At 38.0% G+C, this 15,516-nt stretch overlaps 2 protein-coding genes across 9 annotated transcripts in view; one reads left to right on the top strand and one right to left on the bottom strand.

Annotated features, from left to right (window-relative positions):
• Positions 1 to 7,386, bottom strand: part of CWC27 (CWC27 spliceosome associated cyclophilin) — a 130,828-nt gene extending 123,442 nt beyond the window's left edge. For all 8 annotated transcript variants that reach the window (XR_010827930.1, XR_010827931.1, XR_010827932.1 and 5 more), the window contains exons 1-6: positions 7,197 to 7,386; positions 6,052 to 6,148; positions 4,253 to 4,365; positions 2,052 to 2,195; positions 1,218 to 1,316; positions 935 to 1,038 (exon numbers count right to left, since the gene is read on the bottom strand). Coding sequence is in view for 4 of the 8 variants with exons in the window: in XM_066988809.1 (XP_066844910.1) it covers positions 935 to 1,038; positions 1,218 to 1,316; positions 2,052 to 2,195; positions 4,253 to 4,365; positions 6,052 to 6,148; positions 7,197 to 7,238 (599 nt within the window). In the remaining 4 variants the exon portion in view is untranslated. The remainder of the gene's footprint in view (positions 1 to 934; positions 1,039 to 1,217; positions 1,317 to 2,051; positions 2,196 to 4,252; positions 4,366 to 6,051; positions 6,149 to 7,196) is intronic.
• Positions 7,387 to 7,489: 103 nt separating this feature from the next.
• SREK1IP1 (SREK1 interacting protein 1) lies at positions 7,490 to 14,937 on the top strand. Its single transcript, XM_013180550.3, has 5 exons — positions 7,490 to 7,653; positions 9,837 to 9,884; positions 11,475 to 11,615; positions 13,037 to 13,115; positions 14,579 to 14,937. Exons 1-5 carry the CDS (start codon positions 7,641 to 7,643, stop codon positions 14,766 to 14,768), a joined length of 471 nt encoding a protein of 156 aa, XP_013036004.1. The 5' UTR covers positions 7,490 to 7,640; the 3' UTR covers positions 14,769 to 14,937.
• The last annotated feature ends 579 nt before the right edge of the window (positions 14,938 to 15,516 follow it).

Below are 15,516 nucleotides of genomic sequence, written 5' to 3'. Positions count from 1 at the left end.
TTTTTCCCCTGATAAATATACCAATTTCTAACAAGTATAACATGTTGTTTTTACAATAAACAGTACTTAACTTTAGCAGTATTTAGGGAGTGATGTTTCTATTCTATACTTGAGATAGAACAATCAGGGTAACTACAAGTTAGAGTAGTTTAAAGTCACTTACAAAATGGCAAGACAGAATTAAAAAACTTCCATAGACTCATAAATGCTGACAGATTTGTATTTTTTTTTCTAATATAGCAATGTTCGAGTACCAAACACAAAAAATTTAAAGATACAACAGCTGAGAAAGGCATTAAATGCACATAATCACAGAATGTAATTAAAATAAATAAATATCAGTATTTTCCTTTTAACCTGTGTTGGAAACAGCTAGTTACAATATGATCTACTTCTGTCCAACAAAATCGACAGCATGTGCATAGTTTAGATTTCCTATTACTTTTCATTAAATGTTTAAATCTACCAAATTTCATTCGCAGAAACTGAAGTTTCCTATGTCTACATGCTTGCCGTTTGCTGAGTATTTTAGTGGGAGACAACTGGTAGCTGATAAAAGACATTAAAAATCTCAAACAATCGAGCCCACGTTAATAATATGCATTAACTTCTGTGTCATTTCAGTCACAAAAGAATGATTGCATATTCCTGCCACAGGCTTACACTACTATATTTCTAGTCTCTTTTGTACTGAACTGTCAGCATGTACAAAACAGTATATATAGCTCATTGATGCACAGGAACCACTTCAATCAGAGCAACTAGATTTGTACCATCTCTTTAAGAAATAGAGCTAGCAGATTTTGCTAACATTAAAGAACACTCTTCTTGCATTTTGGTAAACCCCTGTGTTTCAAAAGCAGAAATAGAAAATTAACAAGCTCCAAAGTAAAGGTAAAAAAAAAATAACCACCACTTTGTTGAATATATTTACTTTGTGCCTTTTACTTTGGGCTTTTTATCTTCTTCTTCTGGTTTGTCCCTCTTCAGTTTTCTATTTGGTCTTGGAACAATGTCATCAAAAGGATTAAACAAAACCTATGAAAAAAATAATATTTTAGACATCTCTAATAAGCATGTTGTTATGACTAAATGATTCAGTATTTAAAAAATAATATATAAAAGATATGCCAGGTTTTCATACTAGAACATAGTTGTCTGAACACTGCAAACAAAACAATCTTAAAATTTCAAATTTTAAAAAAGAACACACACACCTCACTACTTCTTATTTTGTGTGGACTGAGTGGTCTTTCTTCCTTGTCAACTTCTACTTCAGCCAGCCGCAACATGTTATATATTGTATCCCCTGTAACCTGTCAAATTTATTAAAAAAATAAAAAAGAGGGGCTTGAAACTGCTCCCTTATAATTTTTGTTAATTATTCTAAAAAATGCAAGGCAATTATTATGTGAAGAATTTTGAAAAACAAGTGATTATAGGAAATACTATAAGCACGTAAGACTTTTTTAAAAGAGAGCTAAGTACAGTGCACAAATGGTTTTGTTTTTTAAATTAACAGCAAAGTTGAAAGAACATAGGTAGCTAAATGTGTATTTTTGAGAGTGTATATAGTGGAATGTGGCAAATTCTTAATGGGAACTTTGAAAAAAGGAAAATAAAAGATACTGTGAAGTAGAAAAATTGTTGGTTTATTTTCTTTCAGGTAAACCAGGGAAGTGGTAAATTTCTCTTACATTTTTCATTTTCCTGATTCACCTTGAGAAATTATGATTTTCAAACAGCATTTTATAAAATATTACTAGTATTAGATTAGTTTAATAAAAGTCATTATTTTTAGTAAGAGATTATTCAAAAGGAAGCACAACACTAAAATATCATTTAGAGGAAAAACAGTAACAAAACAGATAACGATGGGAAAAAACAAACATTTCTATCAGACACAGGAAACAAAGAAAATGGAGACAGCTAGAAAGGAGTGAAATAAGTTTCACATGCATATAACAGAAAACAACACTAAAAGGGCCTTTGAACACAGAGAAACACATAGATGCTTCTGTCAAACTGGGATTCTAGTCTGTGTAGCAGACCTTTCCAAAGATTGTGTGCTTGTTATTAAGTTCATCTGCACGACCCAACGTAAAGAAAAACTGGCTGCCATTATCATGGGGCCCAGCATTTGCCATAGCAACAAGTCCTCTTCGATTAAATCGCAGTCGTGAGTGGAACTCATCCTGGAAAAGACAAAGAAGTATTTAATCACCACATATTTATATCAACTTACACACATAGAAATGAGCTGTTCATTTAAAAACAAACAAACAAACAAACAAACAGGACATTAACAAAATCAAAGTAATTTTAAAGCCAAGATTGCATTTAAAAGCTTCTGTTTTCAGCAGTAAAAAATCTTTGCCTGGTTCTTCCTCTTAGCTCCTATAATGCAAAGAAATGACCAATCTTCTTTCAAAAAAAACCCCACAACACATAACCAACAAACGTTAAAGGAAAAAAAATATAAGCTACTATGCTGATAATAGAAAGAAACACAATTTAAGAAAAACTAAGTTCTGTCTTGTTAACTTTTTCCACACATTGCCTAATAATTGCTATTCATTATTTCTGTTGGAATTAATGCTCCCTCCAATACTACAAAAAATTATTCTTAAAGTAACTGCATTGTGTATATTTCTTGTAAAACTACAATTCCAGTTAATTGCTCTATTTAGGGGAAATCCTAATTGATGTAAGAAACCTGGAAGTTTAATAACATTGCAGAAGTTCAGTATTACTCAAATCCAAAGAAAAAACATTTTGTGGACCACGAGAAGACAGAAGAACTTTTGAAGAAGATGAAATTGATAAATAATATATTAATATTATTGAAGTATCAGAATTGTAAACACTGTAATACTGAATAATATCACTAATTAGTAGTAGTGTTGCTACTACAGTACTGGGAGTATTTGTTTTGAACTCTGCTCAGGTACCAATCTATTCCACAAACTCCATGTTTTTGCCACATGCAGATGTCTACTCTTGCATCAGGTGGACAGAAGGCACAGAGACTGGCTATGCAGCTTCATTCACAAGTTAAAGGTGTTTGTCCTGAGTGAAATAAAGTAATGAAGCAGAACAGAACACAGCTGCTTTGCACGTATAGCTTCACTCAGGATATGAACATCCTGCTCAAGACATGAGCCATGCCACTATTACAATAAAAATGAATATATATACAACATTCAGAGACCTTTGCTAACTGAGATAAAACACACATACACAATATACATTTCTGTATCTTAGTCTGCCACACAGAATTATAGAATCATAGAATGGTTTGGGTTGGAAGGGACATTAAAGATCATCTAGTTCCAACCCCCCTGCCATGAGCAGGGACACATCCTACTAGACCAAGTTGCCCAAAGCCCCATCCAGCCTGGCCTTGTACACTTCCAGGGACTGGGCATCCATAGCTTCTCTAGGTAACCTGTTCCAATGCCTCACCACTCTGAGAATTTCTTCCTAATATATAATCTAATCTAAATCTGCCTTCTTTTTAGTTTAAAGCCACTAATCCTTGTCCTAACACTGCACTCCCTGACAAAGAGTCCCTCCTCAGACTGATATGTCTGTAGTTACAAGGGTCTTTTTTCTTGCCTTTCTTGAAAATTGGAACAAAGGTCCATGTCCTTCTTATGCTGGGGGTTCCAGAGGTGAATGAAGGATTTCAGATGGGGTCTCATGAGAGCAGAGCAGAGGGGCAGAATCACTCCCTCGCCCTGCTGGCCACGTTTCTTTTGATACAGCCCAGGATACAGTTGGCTTTCTGGGCTGCAAGCACACATTTCCCAGCTCATACTGACTTTCTCATCAACCAACATGCCTAAGTCCTTCTCCTCAGGGCTGCTCTCAATTCATTCTCTGCCCAGCCTGAATTTGTGCTTGGGACTTCCCCAAACCAGGTGTAGGACCTTGTGTTTTGCCTTGTTGATCCTCCTGAGGTTAAAACATACAAACACCTACTCTGAACAATTCCACCCCATTCTTCCTTGTTGAAGTTCACGCTAGTAAGGTTATGCATTTATTATAGCATCAGAACAGATAGATTTAAGAACTCTCAATTAAGAAATCCATATTCAAAAATACTGAAGCAACACGTGAAAGCAAACACAGCATACAAATAAACTTGCCTTTCTTATATAATGTTTGCTGTCTTGCAGCCTAACAGAGTAGGAAAAACAACCGCTAGGGACTTATCAAAAACTAATGCATAAGATACACATTTATGTACCTTGAAGGGAGCTCCATATATTGATTCTCCACCTGATCCAGTACCAGTGGGATCGCCTCCTTGCACTATAAAACCAGGCACTACTCTGTGAAATATTGTGTTATTGTAATACTCTGAAAAAGAAAAGGAAAAGATCATTAAGTATATTTAAATGGTCTCAAAATCACACTTCCTTGTAAATTATGCAGACACATCAATGACTGGAGTTCTAGAAGACAACCACTGTAACTGGATTCTGCCATTTCCAGTAGGTTGCCTCGTCTTCCACTGACTTACACAGTGTGACTCTATCTCACCTACAAAGTATTGCTGATTACATTTATGAAAAAATCTGTGATATCATAAATTTCTGCTGCAGAAGGTATTGCACATCACTGACAAGATTATATTGATGAGTTATTTTCTTTTCAGTGCCATCACTAGATAGTGCTGAAACATATATCCACCAGATAGTGCCACCAACATATACTGTTTTAAAGAGAGAGCTGTCTACCACGTTCCGTCTCAGACAACATCTCACATATATAGTTATTCATATCCATACACCAAGTGGTTAACATTTTCACTCACCAGCATGGAACACAGATATTATCCCTTTCACCTATACTGTACACAGATCAATGATGTTCACAGAGTGAAGTATGTGGTATATTTTGCTCCCCAGGTTATCTTCTTATTCTCTCTCTCTCTCTGTATATGTATCTCTCTATAGATACACTTACCTATCTTATTATAGAATAAGATGTGTCTGAAAAGTGTTATGAGATCGTATGAAAACATAAGATTTGAGAATATAACACAACATATATTTCCTGTTTTTTTTTGTTTGTTTGTTTGTTTTTTCCAAATCTGCAGTACGCTGCCAAGCGAAGCAGGATCTGCCAGAGTTGCAGAACAGGTACATATATTCATGGATGATTACACTCTACGGTATTCACAAGGAAAACACTCAAGTTTACCATACAAAGCACAGAATCCAACACAGCAGTCACACAAATTCAGAAAGAAATTAAAGCTTAGTTTCTTTACGACTGAGAATAACTGAAGGTTACTCCCAGGACTCAGCAAGGGCTGAGAAGTTGATTTACCACTGCAAGAAAAAAATCCACATCTGCACATAATATGTAAGAACACAGAGCAGACTTGATCTGTGCAGGAGGCACAAATCCCAGACTGTTATTTTTCCTTAACAGAGGAGGGCTAAAAAAACTCTTAACAACCCTGTAAATGTATAAATGGGATAACAGCAGCACCTAGAAAACACATAAAAGGGCAAGGTCCTTTGCACATTCCTGGTATACTTTTCCCAACACAGAACTTCTCATTCTGGTACCCAGTACTTAAGTGAAAAGTGTTACAGAGCTTCCGACAGTGAAAAACTACATCAAGTGAAATATTAAAAATGATCCTGAAAAAATTAAAAGGTAGTAAAGATAGTGGTACAGGAATAAGTTTAACAGAGGATGTCTAGGTACTGCATCACTGCTGTTTCGTTCATTCTTTAAAGCAGTAACTGTACTTTGCAGAGACTTGTCAAAAATAAGCTTTCTAAGCCTTTTATGTCAACGACCACATTTCACAAAAGCATGTAAAATTTTTCTATTTTTTGCCACTATGCTCCTTAAAAAACTTGAAATATATCCTCTTCCTGGGCAGTAGTTAATATTTTATAAATACAAATAATGAGTTAATATATTAAAGTTAAAATGTACTTATGAATTCTCTTTAACAAAAAGTACAAAGACATCAATATTACATATGAAGTAATATCAAGAAATCCTATGCCATTCAGTCGTTACCTTCCATACAAAGCTGGATGAAATTTCGACATGCTTTTGGTGCTTCTTTTGACCACAACTCTATATCAATATCTCCTGCTGTTGTTCTCAGCAAAACCTATAAAAATATTGATAAATTCATCATTAGTTTTCTTGCAACTTTGACACTGATCAACAAATACTCTAAGTGAGTTAAAAGATACTTTGAAATTCATAACATTAGTAACAGGAGTAGATATCCAAATGTGCTGGGTAGCTATCATTTAGTCTCAATTGTTTTTTCCAGTATTTATGACACAGTTCTGAAATGGTAAGTATCATAGAATCATACAATCATTGCGGTTGGAAGAGACCTCCAAGATCATCCGGTCCAACCATCACCCTACTACCAATGTCACCCACTAAACCACGTCCCTAAGCACCACGTCCACCCTTTCCTTGAACACCCCCAGGGACGGTGACTCCACCACCTCCCTGGGCAACCCGTTCCAGTGCCTGACTGTTCTTTCTGAGTAGGCGAAATGTCTCCTCGTTTCCAACCTGAGCCTCCCCTGGTGCAACTCGAGGCCATTCCCTCTAGTCCTATCACTAGTTACCTGTGAGAAGAGGCCGACCCCCAGCTCCCCACACCTTCCTTTCAGGGAGCTGTAGAGAGCAGTAAGGTCTCCCCTGAGCCTCCTCTTCTCCAGACTAAACAACCCCAGTTCCCTCAGCCGCTCCCCATAGGACTTGTGTTCCAGGCCCTTCACCAGCTTCGTAGCCCTTCTCTGGACACGCTCCAGGGCCTCGATGTCCTTCCTGTACTGAGGGGCCCAAAGCTGAACGCAGTACTCGAGGTGCGGCCTCACCAGAGCAGAGTACAGGGGGACAGTCACCTCCCTGGACCTGCTGGCTACACTGTTCCTGATACAAGCCAGGATGCCACTGGCCTTCTTGGCCACCTGGGCACACTGCTGGCTCATGTTCAGGTGAGCACAGACCTCAACTCAAGCATGTCTTTGCATGCTATCACGCACCCAATTCACCGAGGCAGCACAAGGGAACCGCCGCCACCCCCACGGGACGCACGTCTCCTCCTCGCCTGTCCCCTAGCCGCCTGCAGCACTCGGTTCCTTCCCCCAGCCTCCCAAAGGCGGCGACAGCCCCAGCCCCTCGCGGGGCCTCACCTTGCCGTTGGTGGGGGGCTCCTGGATGTAGATGTTGCTCATGGCGGTGAAAAGGGCGTCCCGGGGGGACAGCCCCGACCCCTGCCCGCGCCCAGAGCCGCGCTTCTAACCGCGACACAGACCCCATCCGCCCGCCATCTTGGGCGCCTCCATACGACCCAAGCAGGGGGGGATGCAGCCCAAGACAAGAAGAAGAAGATAGGGATCGGTCCCCGACCGGAGGCACAGCGGGGACAGATGATGAAAAATCGCTTTGTAAAAAGATCCGAAGGGCTCTCTAGGCAGCTCAGTCCCTCCCTGTGGCTCTCGCCCGGCGCTGAGTTGTCCCGTCCTCCCTGCGAGTAGCACGGCCCGAGAGTGCGCCGGGCAAAGCCTTCCGGCGGGGAGAGGCGGCGGGGCCGTGCCGGGCCGGGCCGTGCCGCCGGGGACAGCGCGGGAGGCGCCATGGCGCTGCCTGGTGAGGGGATGGAGGCGGCGGCTCGGGGCGAGGCTCTGCCGCAGCGGGGGCCGTGAGGAGGGGAGGGCGGCCGGGGCCGTGCGCGCGCGCGGTTTGTTTGCTTGTCTATGTATTTATTTATTCTTTCTTTCTTTCTTTCTCTTGCTTCTCTTCCGCACCTCTCGTGAGGAGCGGTCCGTGCCGAGCAGCGTTGCTGCCGGGGCTGGTGCCCTGCTGCCGCCGGCCCTGAGGTTGGTTAGCGCCGCGGGGCGGCCCCGCCGGGGGGCTCTCGTCACGCTCGGCTCTCCCCCTGCCTCCACCGGGCTGTTGTTTCGGTGGGGCGGGTGGGAGCAGCGGGGGGACGCTGCAGCCGAAAAACGGCCACCGTGTGCGCAAGGTGTTTAGATCTACGCCAGCCAAACGTATAGCGGCTGGTTTCTTTCTTTTTTTTTTTTTTTTTTCTTTTTCCCGAGACGTGAGGACTATTCAGCTGGAGAAAACTGAGTAAGTCTGAATCTTGCTAAGAGCTTAAAAAAAACCCTCTCAAAAGAAGAAGAGAAAAACTGAATAAACTCGCTCCCATTCTAGGAGGGGAGTTTCTTAAGGAAGAGATCTCACGTTTGCATTTAAAGGTTTGCAGAGCTTTTTTTTTTTTTTTGCAGCCTTGTGGTCTATTGAATGAGTGATGGTTGTTGCTCCCTCAGTTGCTGTTTTTCTCAAGTGTTAACAGTTGGGAAGAAGTGAGAAAGAGAGGCTTCTAGTAGCTCATTTGCTTTTAATTCCATAAAACTGCATTTCTAGCAACGTTATTTAAAGCCAAAATAATAATAATAGAATTTCAGCCTCAAGAATTTTGTGAGAGCAAGGAAGATCAATCAAGACCTAGTAAACCTGTCCTCTAGGTAGGTGATGGTGTGGGGGCGTCTTAAATTTTTCAGACTTTGTCAACAGGCTCTAGTAAGATACCAGTTTTACTGTGATTCCTGCTTTTACTGCTGTGTAAAGGTTTAGCTCCTATACACTTTTTTTTCCAGATTTTTTGGACACGCATTTGTTGTGTCTTGATGCTTGTTTCCCTGCTGTTTCTCTCTTAAAAATATGTGTGTGTTGTGTGATGTAGCTTTTGGTAAGGATATACGACTTGCGCCAGTCCACTAAAACTGGAGCCAGTGTTAGTATTCTGACCTACCAGTTTTAATAAATTCAGCGCTATTCTGGTCATGTGCTGGGTGATTCTGTTGGAAATCCTGACAAATGGCACCTGCATATGCAGTGGGAGATTTTGTAGTGTGTGCAAGACTGTACTGACTTCCCTTGCGTGAAGAGTGAATCTTTCTGTACCTACAGGTCAGTTACACACTAGGGCTGAAGTTTATTGAATATTTCAGAAAACTGAGATAAAGTAGGTAGTTTGGGAGGTCTTGCTTTTGAGTCCAAAGGTGAACTGAACTGGCAGGTGCTGTTCAAAGTATTATTTTTGGTATAGCATTGGGAGATGCAGGTGCATTTTTGTTCCTTGTTTCTTGATACTTTCTTCTGTGTTTCTTGTCTCCTTATTCCTCATGGGTTTCCCTTAAAAGACAGTCACTTATAAAATAGACACATAAACACTGCTGAATTTGTAAACCACAAAGAAGTTATGTAATACTGAGGTTTCGGGGTCTACAGAAGACTGGGGTTTGAAGGCTCGTCTGCTACTTTGAATACAATTTTCTAGAGACAATGCTTGTCTCAGTAAATTAAAGTCTAAACTTGTGGAGCTAATGTACCTCCTTTCTGGTTCTCTAATTTCTGTCATGGAAGTCTTGTTATGTTTGGTAATTTATTTAAATGGAGGAACTAGTTATTCTGAAAACTGTATACAGCTGTTGCTGTGTTTTTCATGCTCTATTCAGTTTAAGTACAGAAAGGCTTGCTTTGATTGCTGAAATTCTGTTTTGACTTTCGTTGTGAATAGACTCTGCTGATTTTAAAATAACACTGATCCTTTTAGGGGGAGGTCTCCAGAGCTTCTCTTTTTCTGAGTTACATCTTACTACGTCTATTTAACTTAACTGTGGGCTCACATAGGTATAGAAGGCCACTTTGCCAGTATTCTAAGGGGCGATCATTCTGGTCTGCATGTTGGTGTTATCAAGCCAGATTTAAAAGGAACTTAAAGAGTTATGTTAGTAACACATAATTTATGGATTTTTATCTTTCAGGTGGAAATAAGGATAACATCAGAGCTGGATGCAAGAAATGTGGCTACCGTAAGTTTGTAGTAAGCAAGATGATGATGCAGTGTTTTTTTCAATTGATGGTGATGGAACTACTTTTTGAATAGAAAAAGTTTCCTCCCTTGTTGCCTAGACAGTTGTCAGGTGAAGCTACCATATATTTTTACTTAATTTCCTTTTCATTCTCTTTTTCCTTGCACCTATTGGTGTTTTTGAAGACTTAAGTTTCTCAAGAGAAATAAAAAGTATGCTATTGTATTCATATGTATTGAATTTACAATGTCATTGCTTGAGAAACATGAATTTCAAGCATTGGCTTTGATATATACTGTAGTACTTACTGAGATCAGCATTTGTGCATCTTCAGAGTCTCATTGAAGGCTTAAGCAGGCTTTTTTGCCCAAGGAATGTCCAATGTATTTTGAAAGAAAAAAGAAATAATCGGTATCATCTTCTACACTAAGAAAACCTACTTCTATATGCATTCTATATTGCAAGAAACAGTTTATTTTGTTACTTGTAAGTTCTGCAGCTAGCATTTAGCTCATGCTCTTCATTATGTTCTGTTCATAAAAGTATGTTTGTGGCTACTCTCCTGATGAGTGTAGATGTGTCTTAGTGAAGATTTTAATTTGTTATTCACTAAGTCTTGTTCTTTGGAAAAAGGAGGAGTGGACACTGATCCATTGTGAATCGAATTGAACTTTTAACACTGTAATTCAGGCTATTTTTATTTTTTTGAATGTTATATGGCTTGAAGGGAAAAAAGCTTGCTTGGTTCTTTCACTAAAGACTTTGCTTCCAAGAAATTTTGTCAGTGTATCCATTCATTGAAAGGAACAGGAGTATCAAAATAGATTTAGTGGTTCATTTGAAGGTGCAATGTCAGAAGATTTCTGGAAGAAAAGGAAACTTGTAGTCAAATCACAAAGCCTATGTTTATGTTCCTAAAAGTTCTGTCTTCAAGATGTAAGTTTTTTGATAAGAAGATGCATTTGTTTCAATTGCTACTTGACCTCCTGTGTCTTTAGCTTAGTTTCTCACAACCCGTATCTTCAATTTGTTTTATTTTTTGTTATTATTTCCAATACGTGTATGCAGCTTCAAGGGGTCTAGCTCTGGTCATGATTACTGAGATGTAATTTGTAATTTAGAAAACTAAAAATACTAGTCAAGTAATAGCTTGATCAGTATTATGTACGGGTTGTTAAAAATGAATGTTGTGTCAAAAGAGAATTAAATTCTTCTATTTCACAAAAGGGAGACAGAAAGAGCAGCATAACACACTTGTAGTTTTTTAAATATTTCACTTCCTGCTTTTAAATAATTTCTTCAGGAAGAATCTGAGACCATTGAAGAAATAGGAAGTGAAGTTTGGTCAAAATCTTTAAACTTTTAAACAGAAATACGAGAGAGGTCATAAAGTATCATTAGGTGGAATACCATTGCATAGCCTCTCAAAATTCTTTGAGGCATTTTCGAAGTATTCACTCTCCTGCCTTGTTCATTGATTGAAGCCTAGCCTAACCTTTTTTCTTTTATCAAAACTGAATAATACTGAAGCTCTTTTGATACTATTTGGTAATTTTTCTGAATTTCTTTCTGAATTTTTGTTTTGTTCAGCTGGTCATCTGACATTTGAATGCCGAAACTTCCTCCGAGTGGATCCTCAAAGAGATATTGTTTTAGATGTTAGCAGCACTAGCAGTGAAGACAGTGAGGAAGAAGAGCTACAGAGATTGCAAGCCATGCGTGAAAAAAAGAGTAGGTTTTTTATTTTTAATTAATTAATTTTCTTTGAATCAGATAGTAGTCTTCTGGTGTGCCGGAACTATCATCTTATCCTTTTTGAGAATTGTTATTGGTTCTTTTAGTCTGTGCTTTAAAGGTAAATCTTTTACATCTTATGTTTACACTTCAGAGAAATGATTCTATGTCTTTTTTTATTAATACCTTTCATAAGAAATTAATAATGTACCCATTTGGAACATCCCAAAAAGGGCTTCTTAAATGCAAAAGATAAGACTGTTAATAAGCAGCTGCTTAGAATAACATTACATGGATATTTTGAGTTTGTCCTGTGAGTACATATAGTTTGAACATCTTAAAGTCGACAGCAACTCTTAAAAGTAATGACAAATGAGGTAGTTCAGTTTCTCTCTAGTTCCTGTGTAATGTTTTAGCTAGCTGACTGAAATAGCTAGCCAGTTGAATTTCAGCATTAATATTTGGAGAAGTACTGCTCTCTCTTTGGAAGGTCTGTGCATCAGCTGTTTGTCAGAAAAAGGTGCGTTCATTAGTTAACAGATACCTTGGTTCATTTGAATTTGGATTCGAAAGAGGCTGTTCCTCTAAGAAAGAGGTGAAGGTTGTTCTATTATAGTATTTTCTAAATGAAATCATTTTCTTCTTTCCCTTAATTTAAACATCTTGTTTTGTTCTGTTGCTGTCGTATTCCAGACCCTAAACTCAGTTCTAGTAAGGATGATTTGTAGGGAGGAGAAATGATGGAGCAACTCTGTATTTTGCACAACAGTTATTTTTGTCAACGTTTCTTGTTTACTGCATTGCCAAACTAGGTACCTATTATTTATTCATTTGGAGAGGACCTGGGTATTAATTGCTCTCTGTTCTTCATTTCTTTCCCTGGATGTCAATATTTCTGTCCTGTATATAGCTTTTAATACAACTGCGTAGGCGGAGTGGGGAAAGGTCAGATGAAGAGTGACTTTCCTATCATGTTCATAGATGTTACATTGACAGTAAAATCAGATTTATCTTAGTTACAGCTATTTGTGAAGTGTGAAATAAGGCTGTGTGAGTTCAAGTAAGCCTATGGGAATATGTGTCTATTTTTTTCTGTACCTTCAAGTTACATGACCTGATTTCAAACTAGTACAAGTCCTTTAAAATACAGAAGAATGGATATGAAACCATAAAGTTGTATGTTTTACAGGGCGTCCTTCATTCTTAGTGTTCAGATAAATGTCCTTGGAATGTAAGTTGTATATTAAATTCTGCTACTGTGCAAGATATTTCTGAAATGAATATACTAGACCAGAATTTGGAGAAAAGAAAAACTTCTAACAATAATTTTATAGTAGCTTTACATTGCTGTTGCAGCCATTATTTTAATGCTTATCATAATTCAGTCTGAAATGTCATAAACTATTTTTTATCCATAGATTTGAATGAGGAGGAGGAAAAAAAGAAACAAAAAAGAAAAAGCAAAGAAAAACCAAAATTAAAGAGACCAAGGAAAAGGTAACTCTTTCATACACCTATTTTAATTTCAAAACAGAAATTTAGAAATATTCTGATGTTTGGGTGGGGTTTTTGTTTCAGAAAATGTTGCTGCTTTGAATCCAGTGGGTTTGGCAAGAACCTTTTTGATCGGAAAAAACTTCCCATTATCCAGTGAGAACTTGTTTGTTCTTTGAATAATGGTGAAGCCACAGGCTTCTGCTATGGAGTTAGGACGATGGAAGTCTTGAAAACTCTAGTTTCTGGAGGTGTGCAGTTCTGAGAAAGTAGCGTTTCGTTTGACTACCCAACACTGGGCAAGATGTGGTGGGGAAAGGAGAACAAAGAGTCAGGAGGATTATGGGGTTGGTCCCCAGCTTAGCTTATATGGAAAAGCTTACTGGACCCTAAATTTCTCTCTGTGCATGTGTGCACACATATGCACACACTTGCTTTTTCTGAGTAGCTTAACAGGCAAAACTACAGTTTTCCTTTTGATAAGCATGTATTGAGTTTTAATGTTCCTGTTGCTGTAAAAGCCTAAGAAAGCGTTAGTCTGGTTTTAAAGAAAAGGTTGCGATACCCAATTTATTGTGAACTTGAGCTTTGGCCTGCCGACTGATCTTTAGATGAGAGTATAGATTTTAGGACTGTTGATAACAACCCAGGAACTGCACTGAGAGCCAGGAAATGTGAAATGTATTTGGAGGACAGAATAAGGTGTTCTTTGGAGATAAAATAAAGCAATAGGATTTAACACTGGCCGTATTGGCATTTCCCCCCCTTCCTTATTTACATAATGTAGCTCTAACACTTAATGAAGAGTACAGAAATGTTAGTCTGCTGGGAGTAGTCTTTACATGCAAGAAATTAATAGTTTATCTTGGAAACAATAGGACAGAACAGCAATTCTGAACAACTCAAGAACTTGAGCACAATAATTGAAACATTCCTTTTATTGTCATTTTAATTCTTGCATATATACAGTCACTTCACTCATCACTGCTGGTTGGAGACAAATAATACCAGCTGCAAGAGAATCCAAATCTGTCATACCTATTTCTCTTAGATTTTTATATATGTGAAATGCATGAAGGCTTCCCCTAAGGTATTCCCATATTGTTGGGACTGATCATGTGATACTGTACAAGCTGGAAGCTCTTCTTTAGTGTTATACTGTCACTTGTTTTTTTGAGGTCTGTGCTCTTCATCTTTTTCTTACTGAAGGTTGCAAAAACATACAACTCGCCTAATCAGTTAATCTGCGTTGTAAACATACTGCTTTTCTAGCATGATAGACTAATTAGAAAAGTCATTGCTCAGTTGAACATGCAGACTGAGATACCATAAAGTTTCCACTGGATGCTTCTGTATAAATTCTTCACCAAATTTGATTTGCAACATTGTATGAATACTGAAATAATAATAAAATCTTGTAGCATTTTTCCTTCTCCAATTATCTGTCAATGTTTAATTTGGTCTAGGTCTTCCTCATCAAGTGCTGCTGAAGAGGATAGTCCAAAGCCAAAAAAACAAAAATCACACAAGAAGGAAAGGAAAAAGGAGAAGAAGAATAAGTCTAAGAAAGGAAAACATCATAAAAAGGAAAAGAAGAAGAGACGAAAGGAAAAAAGTTCATCTTCTGACAGTTCAGACAGCTCTAGTAGTGACTAATGTGCTGGCCTATTTTTGCTCTCACTTCTAAAGTGGGATGATTTTCCTGTTAAATCTAACCTATTTATGCTTTGCAATGCTGTTGTTTTAAAATGATGTATATTTTTTGAAGAAATCTATTTGGAAATGTTAGTGCTTCAAATTATTAAATGAAACATTTTTAAAAAAACTCCTATTCCCAATTTATTAGAATTCAACCATGCAAGTTGAACTAGTTTTTCGACTCTGTTCAGTTGTGATTAGTTGTGTTTTCAATCCTTTACATTAGGATATAGCACACTTTAGTTTGCAAGTCTTTGTGTCAGAAGATTTGGATGTAAATATGCTTAATGTTGGAATGGTTAAATCAAATTTAGAAATATTTGAATGATTTTTTTAAATTCCTTAAATGTATATGTTTTGCATAACATTTTCTATTTACATGTACTAATTGGTAAATGCAAATATGAAATAGCATTCAGGTGCAGAATTGGAGAAGGAAGGGGCAATGAGAAACTAAAAGTTTGCTCCTTCAAAATAAGCTGAAATTGACCTACTAATAGATTTTTGAAATGTGTGATTACTACTTTTTTTGACAGGATCCCTGTGAGCAAATTGAAAACAAACAAAAGTAAGCAACTATCAATTTTGAAGTCCTTTCCTTCTGCCTAGGTTCTGTTCTTTTGCAATTGCAGCCATTTTATCTATGTGAGATAGATTATGAAATACAATTTCTTAACAGTAGATGACTATCCAGCAAGATTGTTTA

The sequence above is a fragment of the Anser cygnoides genome, chromosome Z (genome assembly GCF_040182565.1).
Source record: "Anser cygnoides isolate HZ-2024a breed goose chromosome Z, Taihu_goose_T2T_genome, whole genome shotgun sequence".
Lineage (NCBI taxonomy): Eukaryota > Metazoa > Chordata > Aves > Anseriformes > Anatidae > Anser > Anser cygnoides.
This window is presented reverse-complemented; position numbering and strand designations above follow the sequence as displayed.